General features: G+C 32.5%; 1 protein-coding gene across 1 annotated transcript in view; it reads right to left on the minus strand.

Moving 5' to 3' along the window:
* Positions 1-15,037, minus strand: part of MALRD1 (MAM and LDL receptor class A domain containing 1) — a gene marked incomplete at its 5' end in the record, with an annotated part of 672,621 nt that overhangs the window by 360,244 nt on the left and 297,340 nt on the right. The window contains 2 exons of the mRNA XM_079107637.1: positions 1,910-2,201; positions 5,617-5,864. Of these exons, the coding sequence (XP_078963763.1) occupies positions 1,910-2,201; positions 5,617-5,864 (540 nt within the window). The remainder of the gene's footprint in view (positions 1-1,909; positions 2,202-5,616; positions 5,865-15,037) is intronic.

Consider the following 15,037-nt stretch of genomic DNA (forward strand, 5'->3'; position numbering starts at 1 on the left):
TTCCCATTTGCCATGAAGAGTTCTTAAGAAGAAAGATTCTTTTATTTTCTCTTCATTAAAACTTTTGATACAACATCTCAAATAAAATGAAGATCCATAGCATTGTTCATAATTGCCATTAGTTTGATAATTAATATATAACTGGTATAATTCCACAGATATGTTTTTGTTTTCCTCCTGGAAGTTTTTTTTAATGACCTTTAGATTTTACTTGTTTAAGATCTTAATATCCCCAACAAGATCAGTTTATTCCTTTTGCATCATATTTAATAGCTGCTCATTAAATGTTGAAGTGTTTCAACAGGAATTAAAAAACACTTTTACTCCCTCACTACTTGGATGCTACGATGAGATAATTTTTATTATGATCATAAAGTTACTATTCCAAAGACCAGATCATTATAACCAGTATAGTTGTGATCCAAACATCCTACCCTAAAAAAGTAAAGCTTTTCTCAAGGAAGTAGATTAGTCTGAGGAACCTGAAACACATTTGCAATAAATCCATATGAGTATATGTATCCCTCATCAGAGTCTTGAAATGTTTCTGTGTTTTCACCCTGAAATGCTTCTATGTTTTCCTCTACATTATTCTAGAGAGTTAGAAGCTTGTCAGGTAAAGAAACTGTTTAATCAACTAGGAAACATATATAGAGAAACTTTATTTTATCCATGTTAAAATACTCACATTGAAATAAATGAAGAAGTAAAAAACAGAAATTGGAATGTTCTCCATCCTACTTGCCATGTTAAAAGTCAGAGAAAATAAACAAGCTTATTCCTAATAAAACTTTTGTTTTTATTAACTATAAAAGACACAATTTAAGTACCAATGAAAGTGCCCTGTTTTCTACACTAAACTAATGGTTTACATATTAATATCTGTCACATTATCAATTGATGGAATTTGCTCTTTTATCATTTAAATAATATATTTTCTTCTCATACCTCTAATATATCATATAGATTAATGGCACTGGCTATTTTCACTTCTTACAATGTTGTCACTGCATGTATTATATCGAACGTCTGCCAACTCAACATTTAGACAAATTACCAGAAAATATTTTAGGTTAAAAGGACATATGAACATATTCAATCATCTAAACTATTGCAATATATAAATTCAACCACTCAAGTTGACATACTCATGGGTCTGCAAAGAATAAGGCACACAGAGACAGATCCTGATTTATACTGATCCAAGGAAAATTCTTCAACATTATGATGGGAAGAAAGCAATACGCATTCAGTGGAAGCCATACTTAGAATTGCAAATTGTGAGCTTTTCATGGGCTCCCAGTTTATGATATGATGCTTTCCCTGAATGCTGGGCCTCAGCCATGAGCCCTAGCTCCCCGTCAGTCACACAATCATGAGGGTAAGCAACTGATGAGCTACGGGATACTGCACAGCTATGCTGTGGGTTAGGTGTATTAAATAACTTTTGGATTTACAATATTTTCAACTAAATGATGGGTTTCTCAGGATGTCACCCCATCATAAGTCCAAGAGAAATTGAATATAACCACAATGATGTCTAATTAAAATGGACTAGCTCTGCTCTTGATTTTCTTACATTTTGTTAAAAGTGAATGGAAGTTTGTGTAGGATTGAATTTTTTAATCAAACTGTAAACATAGGAGTCATATTGATCTAGATTGAAGCAGATTAAACTGAGAACTTAGGAACTAGTAAGTATAATAAAGGTTTAAAGAAAAATTGGAAGACATTTTTATGAGTAAAAATTTGAAAATAGGGGTTTTTTTTTAGGTTCAAAAGATAGTTTTTTTTTTTTTTCTTTATGAAGCAATGAATCACTGGGTCTTTATATTACTGCTTTTCCATTTTCTTCCTTTCCACCATCTACCCTGCAAAAAACACCAAGCAAACACAAATTAAAACATACCTGTTGGAAAAGGCACAGCCAGTTCTTCTTTTATAGAAGGATGAGATGATATACAACTCTCTGTAAGCACAATATCATCAAGTGCAATACTACCATGGTGACCTTTGCCAACTCTACCTTCAAATTTGATTTGGAAGTCTTCATCACCAAACAGGGATACCATTTGTTTCTGCCAGAAATTGCCTTGTTCTACAGTGAGATTAAGTAGGACCTTCGTTTGGTTTGAGACAGATACTTGGATCAAGGTAAGGACCCCAAAGCCAGTTCCATACATGTGATAATAAAAAATGATCTGTAACCAAGAATAGGAATATTACATATTATTAGTACACTTAATTCCACTTTATGTTTAATTATAATAACTCTCATTTATTAAGAAATCTGAGAAGAACATTAGACCAGTATATTCCATTGCTCTGTAAGCACTGTAACACAGAGTGAAGTTAGGCAATTCTTGAATTATATATTGTGATGTACAACTGCTTACTAGAACAGTAAGGACTGAATAGAAATTTAATTAAAAAATGAACTTCGTTTACTTTCTATGACTTCTAAATAAGAGATTCCTTGAAGTTATAGTTTCAATGTGTCCCACAAAATTCCTGTGTTGGGGATTTAATTCCCAAAAGAATAAGGCTGAAAAAGGATCTTTAAGAGGTGATTAAAGGTTCTGCCTTCATGAATGGATTGGTGCCACTATTGGGAGAGTAGGCTCATTATCAACAGAGTGAGTTAAATTATTTTCTTAAAATCAGGGAATACTCTCTTATTTCATCACGTTCTTGTAAAAACATATTTCAGTTCTACAAGATCCTCAGGGTTTCTCTCTATACAGCAAAACCACCAGAACAGCAATTATCCAAATTTTACTTGAAATGCTAGAAACAGGCCTTAGAAGATCAGCCTCAGGAGTTTTCCCCTGAGTGAAAATTAATAGAAGTATTTTGCAGGGTTAACATGTGTCAAAGAAGATGTGTCAAAGAAGAATTTTACTAGGTTTTTAGTCATTGTTTTACAGCAGAAGAAATTCAGGGAAACTTCTGGGGAAAAGAACAGAACAAATGAGCAAGAGAAATTCAGAACTACTTAGAGGTCTTGTCTTATCATTGCATGAATGAGAGACATGGTATAATCTTCACAGAGGAAACAGACCCTGAAAATCTCACAGCCACATATATCCTATCATACTTTAGAGAAAGAAAAACGAATGTGTTTAAAATGTAAAGAATTAAGCAATATATGCAGGGCATTACTACAAAAAGCCTAGACCAAGAAGAGATACACCAGGTAAAGTGACTACTCCGATTTCCTAGCTGATAGTCTTCAAGTTTTCATTTATGATCCAAAAATATTTCTTCAATTGATTAATTTCCGATATGAACTCTATGGCTGTTTGTCCTGGGACCGATACAACCTGGATGGAATTATTTATTTGAGTGATAAATAAAAAGGCCTAGGGCCGATCTTATGGGCAGTATCAAGAGACACTGATCAAGCCCAGCTGATCCACTTTCATTTGGATCCCATGCACTCAAAGACAGGGTCGGCCATGTTTCTGCTTAACATCTGTACCTGTGCCACAAATACCAGGTCTATGTTTTGTGTCTTGGTCCATACTTCTCTATCTGAAGGTCATTTTATGAATGATCCCATCAGATTTATGTGCAAACAAACACACCAACATTTCCATTTTGAGGGAACACACCTGATGTCAAGATAACCTAATCTCAGGGCAACAAGAGGGAATGAAAATCTGCTATTAATTCTTCAAAGGATGTATTTTTTTTTACTGGAAATTCTCATTATTCATAGATTTGATCTCTTTTCCCATTAATCTCTGTTTGCCTCCCATCCACCCACCCTCCAAAAATGGAGAAAAAAAAAATCCAATTTTCTTTGCTTAAAAGTATTCCAGAGGGTGAAAGGACAGAGATGATTCTTCTGTAAATTTGTGAGGTCACTACTTACCTGATACACATATTTATTATATGAAAGACCCAATAACTCTTAGCATGACCTTTCCTTACCTCTCTGTATTCAATCCATATCATAAATATTCACAAAATGAACATCAATTATTAATTTTTTGACTGTTCTTCTATATATACTTCATTATTCTCATATAGGTGATTAAAAAACTGGGGACTATAGTTCTGGGGCCAGGGGGAGATAAGAATGAATGAAAGCCTCAGCTAGCATAGTATGAAAAAAAAATCTTTTGAACATTTTTAGTAGAAGTATTTAAATAGAAAAGCTTGGAAGTCAAATGAAATTATATGTACATATATTATGTTTAACGTTTATTTTTCCAAGACCAAATCTTATTTGCAATTTTCTGTAGGTATATAGAGCTAGATACATAGATTCAACATTTATAAAATCTTGTGTGTCTGAGGAAGTATCCAGTCATTTGTAAGACAGCAGAATCATAAAATGATGTTTGATTAAAACTCAACTTTTAACTAACTAAAAGTTTAATACAATTCTGTGACTTGTTACTTCCATTCTAGACTACTGACCAAATTCTTTTTCTAAAACTCTGATCTGATTATTACATCACTTTTATGTGTGGAAAATCCTCACAGTCTGAGAGATGAGGTTGCTCTATGGGTGTGAAACCATAAAATCATACGAAGATCAGACAGAAAAACTATGATAAAGTTTCACATGTTCGAAGACTCTACCTGGTAGAGTATTGAAGACTTGTCAGTGTGTCTTGTTCTACTATGGACACAGGTGCTTCAGATGATTGGATCTTGAAGATAACAAAGGTTTAAGTCATGTAATCGTCTCCTAGCCTGACTTGGTCCACAACTTGCTGAACACAGTTTCTTTTTAGTTTTCACACGTTAAGGAATACCATAGCCAGAGCCCCTGAGATCAGATTTTATGGAAACTGCATTTCTCATCATAAATGTAAATAAATGACACATTTGTTTGTGGACCAGTTTCTCATAAGTGAGTTTCCTGTGAAGTCATCTCTGACTGCTCAGTTTATATTACATGTAAAGGTAACTTCAGTTCCTAACCTAGCTGACTCAAATCTTTTATGGAGTATAAAGAAACAACGAAGTGGGCGTGAGACCAAATGTGGGAACCTCTACAAATAAGGAGTCGTCATATGAGGCTCTTCGGTCTAAGACATCATAAAGTTGAATTTATACTTTTAAAACTTCACAGACATTTTCTTCAAATTTCACAAGCTAAGGACTATGTCACATTTCCTTCATGCCTACAGAAATTCTTTAAAAGAACCAAGTTCATTCTTTCCTCTTCTATGAAATCTCCTTCAATCCCTTTATCACAATTCTAACCATCTCTAATATTAATTCTTAGACATATTTAATCGCATCCTGCCTATTGTTTTTTTTTTTAATGATAAAATTCTCATATTCAATAAGCACTAAACTCCCTGAGGGTAAGCAACTAGTATTTTACTTCTTTTGTGATATCCATGGTCATGAATAATTAACCATGGAATTTCCCATTGGTTTCCAAAATTCCAATATTCATGGGATTTATACATAGGAGAAAATTTTCCAACATTTCTACCAATCCTTCCTTTTCATTATTTCTTCTTCTTTTCTGTCCCTCACATATCCCAGTTGAACAAGTTAAAATGCATATTTGCTCCAGCCATTCTATTTTCTGTATTTGATTTCATGAACAGTCATTTTCAATATGTCTTGAGTTTTTTCCCTCCATACCTTGCAGTTTTTGCTTCTCTTACTTATTATTGGGCTTGATATTCTGGCTGTCCTCAAGGGTTGCTGTGGGAAAAAGCTCTTTATAAAGATGTAATGTCCAGATGAATTGCCTAAGGTGTGGTCCACAGCAGGTTCTGTGCTTGTAGGTGGGATGCTGCTAGGTTTCAGATTCCAATCAAAGTCCTCATCCTGATCCTGCTCCCAGGCACAGAGGTCAAATTCAAAATCACAGCGCCCATTAAAGGTACCTGGAAAACATTTTCAAATTAATGTTAGAAAGAATGGAAATCCACTGACTTTAAAGTTTGCAATTCAAAAATACAGTGATCTTACTATATCACGTAGTATTTCAAAACCTTACATGCTATCCTGATGGCAGCATTTAAATAGAACATGTTAGTTTATTCTATACAGCTATTTCCATGGCAACATAAGTTCATTTCTCCACAAATCTGGTCCTGGTCTCAAAACTTGAGAAAAGATTTTAGCATTATACACGCTTTCTCCTCTCAACACCTATTTTTTGATGTAATTTATTACTTCTCTTTTCTCCTCTTTGGTTCCCAGGTCTTGATACTAAATTCAGGAAATTTATGATTCTGCCATAAAGTTTAGTTTAGGAAATATTGCCCCCCAAAGCTACCATGAATCATAATTATTTTAGAAATTAATAGCTTTAGAGATGAGAAAGTGATAAAATGAAAAAGGCATAAAAGATGTAATAATTTGAATTAATTTATTGTAATAAGTTGCAGAAATTAAATATGTTAAGTTACATTGAATACCAAACTATCTTCCAGGTGTTCTTTTAAGTTTGTTTAATTTACTTTTTCTTCCATTTCCTGCATAGGAGGAATTACACAGACATTTCTTTATAATTCTAAAGTCAGCATTAAGGCTAACAATGTTTGTGCAGATATTACAAAATACAACACTGTGGTATAAAAGTCATTTCTCATAAAATAAGTTTGGGACACTTTTGATCATCCCTATTTTTAAGTCAATAGTATGATCCTGAATAAAACTAGTGAATGATTGATCTGATAAACAGTAAAATGTTCTGTTTAGAATTATTTGAAAATAATAAGTCTTTATTAATTTCTACTAGAATACGGCAACTAAAAATTAAAATCTGTAAAATAATAATTATATGAAAGATGGGGTCCAAAAGTAAACATACTTGAGGAGAACCTATGGTATAGTGTCAATAAGTATTCAGATAGAGAATTTTCAAAGTTCATTTGAACAATTGCTAAAATTCCTTAAGGTAATTTTATGATCATAAAACATTTGTCACCAAAACACTAGGGGTTGGTTCTTCAACACACTGTCCAAAGGAAAACAGAATCCATAAAAATTCCTGGATAAAGCAACTATTTCATTCTATTACATATTACCTTAAGAATTTTGAAATTCTGTTGTGCTTACCAGTAAAATAGTGGTTTTCCTTTAGGGACATATTCTTATCGCTCTCACAGGTCAGAAAAAAAAATTTTAAAAACAAAATAAACTCCATATTCTTTGTAGTTAATAAGGTGGAAAATATGAAATGTATAGGTTGTATACATTTCTATGACATTCTATAGTATATAAAATGAAAGCTAAAATTAACATAAACTTTTCTATAATTTGTATAATTGTTTCTGTGTCATTTTATAGTATATAAAATGAAAGCTAACTATATCACATCTCCCACTTAGAAACTTGTCCAACAATGAAAACAGGTTTAAAATGATCATTTTTAGCTTAAAAATGGTAAATTTAAGAAAGTGTCAGGATGAATATTCTTTTTAAAATGGTTTAATTTAGCAGCCAGACTAATACTAATTTTTAATGTTTTTAAGGATAGAAGATATTTTTCTTTTGAAATTTTTATCATCAAATCAATAGAATGGCATTTTATATCCAATTACTGAGTTTTAAAACTACATTTGAAATGCATTTTATAATTTATTCTTCCTAGAATAGACTATAATCTTATAGATCTTTTAGTTCAGAATACTAAAGTTCTCCTAAATTTTCTCTGAGAGGGCTGGGAAGGCAATCTCACTAAAGTAATAATAAACCTAAGTCAGCACCAAGTTTAGAATCTGAACTATGGTCTTGATTAAGAATTATATCAGGATTGGGGTTGTGGCTCAGTGGTAGAGCATTTGCCTAGCATATGTGAGTACCTGGGTTCGATCGTCAGCACCACATAAAAATAAATAAAGGTATAAAAAAGAATTATATCATGAATTAATTTACCGTCATTGTGTTAGAAAATTTAGCAGCCCATAAGAATCTGATTACCATACGGACCAGTACCTAGAGGATCTATTCCAACAAAATGTAGCTGCTGAAAACAGATTTGTTTAAAAACAAAAACCCTAAAATCCCTGCTACATGAACCTCTCTCTATAATGTAAATCACATCTTTATTTTGATTTTTACTATAGTTTTGAAGATGTGTTTCCTTAGAAAATTTAATTCTGACATATCAGCCGGGAAAACAGAACAAACAATAGAAGTTGTTGGAATTTCATAGCACTGTGGTAAGAGGGAACACCTTTAATTTCACATTTCATTATTTCTCATGGGTGCCAGGTGAGAAAAGTTGCAAACATTTCTGTGAGCAGATGTCGATTCTTGGCATTTCATGGTGCAGTTAATGCCAGTGCCAGACAGGTGTGCCATAAGGAAGGAAGAAAATTATCACCTTTGTCTATAGCCAAATCATTAATCAAGCCCGTTTTCTCATTTCCACATGCTATAATGATCAATATCTTCCTAACTGTAAAATATATATTTCTTTTAAAAAGACATCATTATAATCTTATAAGATCCTACACATTTCTAAAATTAAGAGTTCATCATTCTATTTATTTATTCAACATAAATTTGAGCCTATTCTATAAGTTAAGTAGATTAAGAAAAATAGAAAACAGACTGGAAAATGGGTGACTGGGTATTGAACATAATGTGTGCCAGTTCTGAACATTCTCTTTATACATGTCATTTCACTTAATTCTCACATCACTGTTTTCATTCTTCTTTTGGTTGTTAAGAAGGCTGAAGTTCAGAGTTAAACTGTGCTTAATATTATATCATGAGAAGCAGAGCCATGAGTTGAAGAGTGACATGACACAGTCCTTATAATGTCACCCTTTATAAGTTAGTCTGCCTGGCTGAGGTGAGTATTGCAATGAAACAAATTTGCAAATTTACAAAAACTGAAGCATAAGGAAGTACATGTGACTGTCAGAACATGAGCTAAGCATGCCCTTCCTGTGGGAGAGCCATGAAGACTACAGCTGTCCCACTTGGCTTGATTATTCTTGTAGAGTGACACAGTTATCACTTCTTTAATTGTTCATGTGAATACTAATTTCCCAACAATGTCAGTTTGTCATTCAAAGGCAGAAATTTCTGCAACCAAATGAATGGGATAGATCCTATGAATTATATCCTTCTTTGGGATATAATTAAAAAAAAAAAAAAAACCAACAAAAAAATTAGCACATTAAGGGTTCTGAGAATTTCCATGACATAGGAACTATTTCTTCATACAAAAAGTATGTTCTCGAATTTTCTAAGGAAATATTTGTTTGCAGAACTTCTTGCAGAATAATATACTAGTGATTCAAAGGACAAGATTTTCAAATTCTGCTATTAAAACAAACTCTAAAAGTCTGTGATTAGAGAAGCTGGCTTCCAATTCTCAGTGGGCACGTTTTTAGCTGCGTAATTGAGAACTGACCAGTTTCCTAGGGCTATTCAACAAACACACAACTGGGTAGTTTAAAACAGTAGAAATGTATGATCTCACAGCTGTAGCAGGCTGGGGGACAGCAGTCGGGTGTTGACAGCGCCCTGCTCTACATAGGAGATGATCCTTCTTTGCCTCCTCATCACTGCTGTGGTACCAGCGATCTTGTGTCTTTGGCTTGGAGACGTGTCATCTCCACCACAAGGCCTTCTCTCTGTGTGTCTTCCCATCCTCTTTCCTCTGGGTCAGTGTCCAAATGTGATATCAGTCACTGGATTAGGACTCCTCTTAATCCGGTCTGATCTCTTTTTATTTCAATTACATCTATAAAAACCCTATTTCCAAAGAAGGTCACTTCTGAGGTTTTAGGTAGACCTTTTTTTTTGGAGGAATACTCACATCCAGATGCACCTAAGTTTGCGGGGTAGGATAGTTTACAACCCAGTGGTAGATTTTTGCCTTTTTTTAAGGAAACCTTGGACTTTTGAGATATACATTCATATTCTAAAATAATTACTATTTGACATTCTTTCATTTCATCTTATATGTTACATACTGATCAAAACCACAAAAGAAATAATAGAAAATTTAGTAGTATACATTCTTAACATGTCCTTGATTTTAATAGAAATATTTTCATAGTTTCCTACATTCACTTGATAGAGTATCTTTAGCCTATTAAAGTCATATTCTATGCATATTGTAAGAAATAGTTGTTTAATTTAAACATATTTTTGTCATATATTAGTTTGATTTTTTTTTTCTCAGTTACTTATCTGGTTACATTTAAGTTGTTACATTAAAACATTCTTAAAATGTTGTAAGATGTGCATAATATAATATCTCTGAGTTTACTTTGCTATCATTCTAAGTTTTTGCATATCTACATGCATAGTTTGATCTACAATGTTCTTTTTAATTTTTGGAAGCTTCATTATCAGTGATATATGAACTGCATAAAATAAACTCTATTATTTTATATGGTCGGAATTGTTTCTATGGACATAATCACTTCATTAAAATTTGATAGAACTCAGCAGTATCTATCCCAAGAGACAAAAATTGGAGAACATTTGTTAATAACTTTATCTGATAGTTAATCTTCTAATCAAGTTTTCTGCTTTATAAGGTAATTTTGATCATTTTTCTTGAAGAAAATTAACCATTTCATGGATATGTCCAAACTGAGAGTTATTGGTCTTCAAATGATTATTATTTACCCTTTAACGAGGCTAAACTTATGGAATTGTGAGGGTTTTTTTTCTTTTTAAAATTAAAATTTGTTGGAGTTCTATCTACTTTTAAAAATAGCTACCCTTGTATTTATAATTTGCATTTTCTGTTTTCTAAGTTAATATTTATTCCCTCTGATATTCTTAATATTACCTTATTTTTGTAATTATTTACTTTGAAATAATTGCAAACTTATAAAAATCAATAATACAAATTATTTCCTATCAACCCTTTAACTAAATTTATAAATGGTTATATTTTCCCATTTGTTCCATGTGCATATCTATATATGTATTTTTCAGAAGCATTCAAAAATAAATTGGAAGACACTGTGCCTTTGTATCAACAGTTTTTTTTTATTTCTTTCATATAAAAAGGGATATTTTCTTGTATAACTACAGTAAAAATCACAAAGACAGAACATTTAACATTATAAATCTACAGTCCATATTTAAATATCAGTTATCCTAATTAGTTGTATCTCCCCTTGGTTAGAATCCAATCCTAACCTCCCATTTGGCTTCCATGACTGTTTAGTCTCTTAATCTGCAAGTGCTTCTTATTTACTTTTCTTTCTTAGCCTCAACATGTTTGATGAGATGAAGGCAGTTATTACAGAAAGCACTCAAATTGAATTGGATTAGTCTGAGGAATGCTTGTCATGAGACACAGGTTCTGCATTTCGGCAGGAAGACCACAGAAGTAATCTTGTACCATCTCAGCACATCATATCCAGAGGCATACTCTGATTTGTCCTAAAATCCATGATGTTTAGTTTGAGTATCTGATCAGAGTCCACTACATTTCTCCACTAAATGTTACACTTTCTCTTTTAATTAATTTTTTTCCTTTTCGGGGGGTACTGGGGGATTTAACTCGGGGGCTCTTTACCACCGAACCACATCCCTACCCCTTTTTATTTTTTTTATTTTGAGACAGGGTCTCACTAAGTTGCTGAGGGCCTCACTAAATTACAGAGACAGGCTTTGAACAGGTGCTCCTCCTGCCTCAGCCTACTGAGCCACTGAGATTACAGGTGTGCACCACAGTGCCCAGCTAAAATTTAATTTTCAAACAAATATAATTGTGACTATAAAAATATTAAACATTCAGCAATCAGTTATGACTCTCACTATTTTCTTCCTTTCATTCTTTTCTTTTCTTTCAGTTGTAGTAAGAACACATGAGATCTTCCTCCCAACAAAATTTTTAATGTATGCTACCATATTATTAACTATGCATCAGCGTTAAGTCATAAGGCAGATCTCGACAGTTTCTAATTTCTTCCAACAGTATTTGCAGTTTCAACTCGCACAAAGTAGATTCGCAAGTACTTTATGCTTTTTGGCACTACTTACTGTCCTCAACTGTGTTTTAAAAATACTATTATTCTAAATTAAATACATTTTATCCAATAATTATTTAAGAATATCTAATTGGCTCAGCATTTTAGTTTGAACCTTTAGTTTTACTGTGTTTTGGTGAAGTAATATAGCTTATATAACTTATACTACATGAAATTTTTAAAAATTGTCTTCTAATTTGTAACTGATACATAAATATACCTAATATGACTGAAAGAAATGCTCCTTTTTCCAAGGCTCAAAGTTCAATATATGTGTATTAATTTAACCCTACCAATCATATTTTAAAAATACTTCTTGACTTATATTTGTTTATCTGATTAGAAAAACCTCATGGAAGTTTTTTATAATATGAATTAATAACTGAATTTTCATATTTTTTACTATTCTAATGACTTTTAAAAATATATTTGGATAAAACTACCAAATTATATCTTTATTCTAGGTTTCACCTTTAAACAATCTTATTATTGCTATTATTATTATTTTGGGGGCAGGTACCAGGGATTGAACTCAGGGGCACTTGACCACTGAGCCACATCCCCAGTCCTATTTTGTATTTTATTTAAAGACAGGTTCTCCGTGAGTTGCTTAGTGCCTCACTTTTGCTGTGGCTGGCTTTAAACTCATAATCCCCCTGCCTCAGTCTCCAAAGCTGCTGTAATTATAGGAGTGCGCCACTGTACTCGGCTCAATTATTTTGACTCAGAAATTAATGTTAAATTGATGTACTACTCTCTTTGCAGTATACATCTTTGTCCATCTTTTAAATATTTTTATGCCATTATCTATGATATCATTAAGAACACTTCTACATCATGACTAAGTTATTTATTTTATTTTAGCTCAGTTTTATTAGCTTACTTTTTATGAAACTATCCTTCTAATATATATTGTTCACATTACATATTCATCATTGATTTCACATAAAATTAAAATTCATCCTGTCATATCTATTATTTCTTCTGTATTTTCATCTCATTGAACTTTTCTCATTGTGTCAAGAAATATTTTGACAATGAATCACTCTTCCATAATATCATGTAAAATATGATGTCAATAAAATATCAGGAATATTTTATTTAGGAATATAATTGATATTTCTACCTTTCATCTTTGTCTTACCTAACTCCATCCTAATTTTTCTCTTCTCATTTCTCTTATCACTTTCTATTCATATAAAACACAATTCTTAATTTCTTATATGTTCAATAATGATATTTAATATATATTTGATTTATTTAATTATAATAATTATATTTTAGGAGAATTAGACCACTCTGATGGTCCTAATTTTTGCCTTTTACCAGAATCTATTTAGATAACATGTCACAACTGTTTTTTGCCAATAACATTTGTAGCTCCTCTGTAGCTCCTTCATTATTCTGTGTTGATTTGTGGAAGCCCTCTCCTAGAGGTCATGCACTGTTCATATTCCAATTTCCAGTGCATAATAGATTGTAATTAATGTGACCCTTTATGATGAGGTAGAACTACTTCTCACTCCACTTACCGGTCCTAAGACTCTTTAACCAATGAAGTGCAGAATAGTCGCAACAGCAAGAAACCCAAAGACCTTTCACCAATTTGCACCCATTTCTAGGATCTTCCTGACTATACCCCTACCCTGCCCCTGTCCTTCAATTACCAGTGCCAGGTTCTCCCTCTTCTTACAGCTCCAAAATGGAGCTGCTTTTTGTGCAATATTGTTTCTTAATTCAGGGAGGCAATTATTTGAAGATAAAGAAAATGCATATAGATATTCTTGTGTTAAAATTAGAAGAGGAAAACTGACTCCTAAGATGTTAACAACTAGTTTCTGTTACTAGAAATCTAATTTTATGTTGACCAATGAAATTCAGAAACTATGTATAGATATATAAAATCATTTTCTCTTTTTTAAGTGTAGAGAAAGCACATTTGTTTCAAAAATATTTAATTGCAGGAACATATTTGAAATATGTAACCACACAGGTCAATTGTCTATTTGTGCTGATTATATTAGTCTAGATAAGCTAAAAAATTGGTAGAAACCATAATAGAATTTTAATGTGAATAGCAAATCATGACTTTCAGTTTAAAATCTAAATAATGAGATAAGTGTGATCCAGGGTAACTATAGTGGACAACAGAAGAGACACCATTAAATATGAAAAGTAATCCCATACTTAAATTTCTATCACTTCCTAAAAAAACCAGTGTTTATTGATTGCAAATTTCCCCCTTGTTATTAAATCTAATAGAAGTGTTGGAGTACTTGTCATTTAATTTTTGCACATCTAATATTGACTACTGCTTTCAGAATTATAACTCTGTCTCCTATGACAACAGAGTCTGTCTCCTTTTCCTTCTGCCTGTTTTCATCTCCTCTGTAACCATTTTCCTTTTAAATACCGTTGTATTTAAAAGGGTCTGACGTTGGGTCTTGATGTTATTTCATGGTTGCTAATTTTACATCTCTGCAGAAATGTTCTTTTTAAACTTAAAATCTATATAGCCAGTTGCCAACTGGATACCTATTTATTGTTCATCAGACACATGTCAAACAAAAGAGCAGAAATGAAGTCATGACCTTACAAGCTTCCTCATCCTTTTGCATCTTAGTTAAGAGTGAATAAAACTGCCAGTTATCCACTTGCCCAACCCAGAAAACCTCCAGAGTTAACTAGTCATCAGATTTATAGACTTATTCCTTCCAAATGTTTATTCACTTCTTTTCATCTTCATTGAAAGCAACTTGACACCATGCGTCTTGAATGGAATATTAGCAGTCTCCCTGTGATGCCCCACCTTCTAATTTGCTCCCGTGTACACTGCTGTCAGTGATGTTTCTAAGATGCAATTTTGATTTTATTATTTCTGTAGTTAAATGTCTTCCTAGAACTCTCAAGTTAAAGCATGCATTTCTTTTTCTAATTTCTATTTGTTCTTTTTAGTTATACATGACAGTAGAATCTATTTTGAGGCGGACTGTATCATATTCTAATTAGGTTCCCAGTCTTGTGAATGTACAGGATATTGGGATTCACTATGGTGTATACATATATGTACATAGCAAAGTTATGTCAGATTGATT

Source organism: Sciurus vulgaris (genome assembly GCF_902686455.1).
Source record: "Sciurus vulgaris genome assembly, chromosome: 12".
NCBI classification, from domain to species: Eukaryota; Metazoa; Chordata; class Mammalia; order Rodentia; family Sciuridae; genus Sciurus; species Sciurus vulgaris.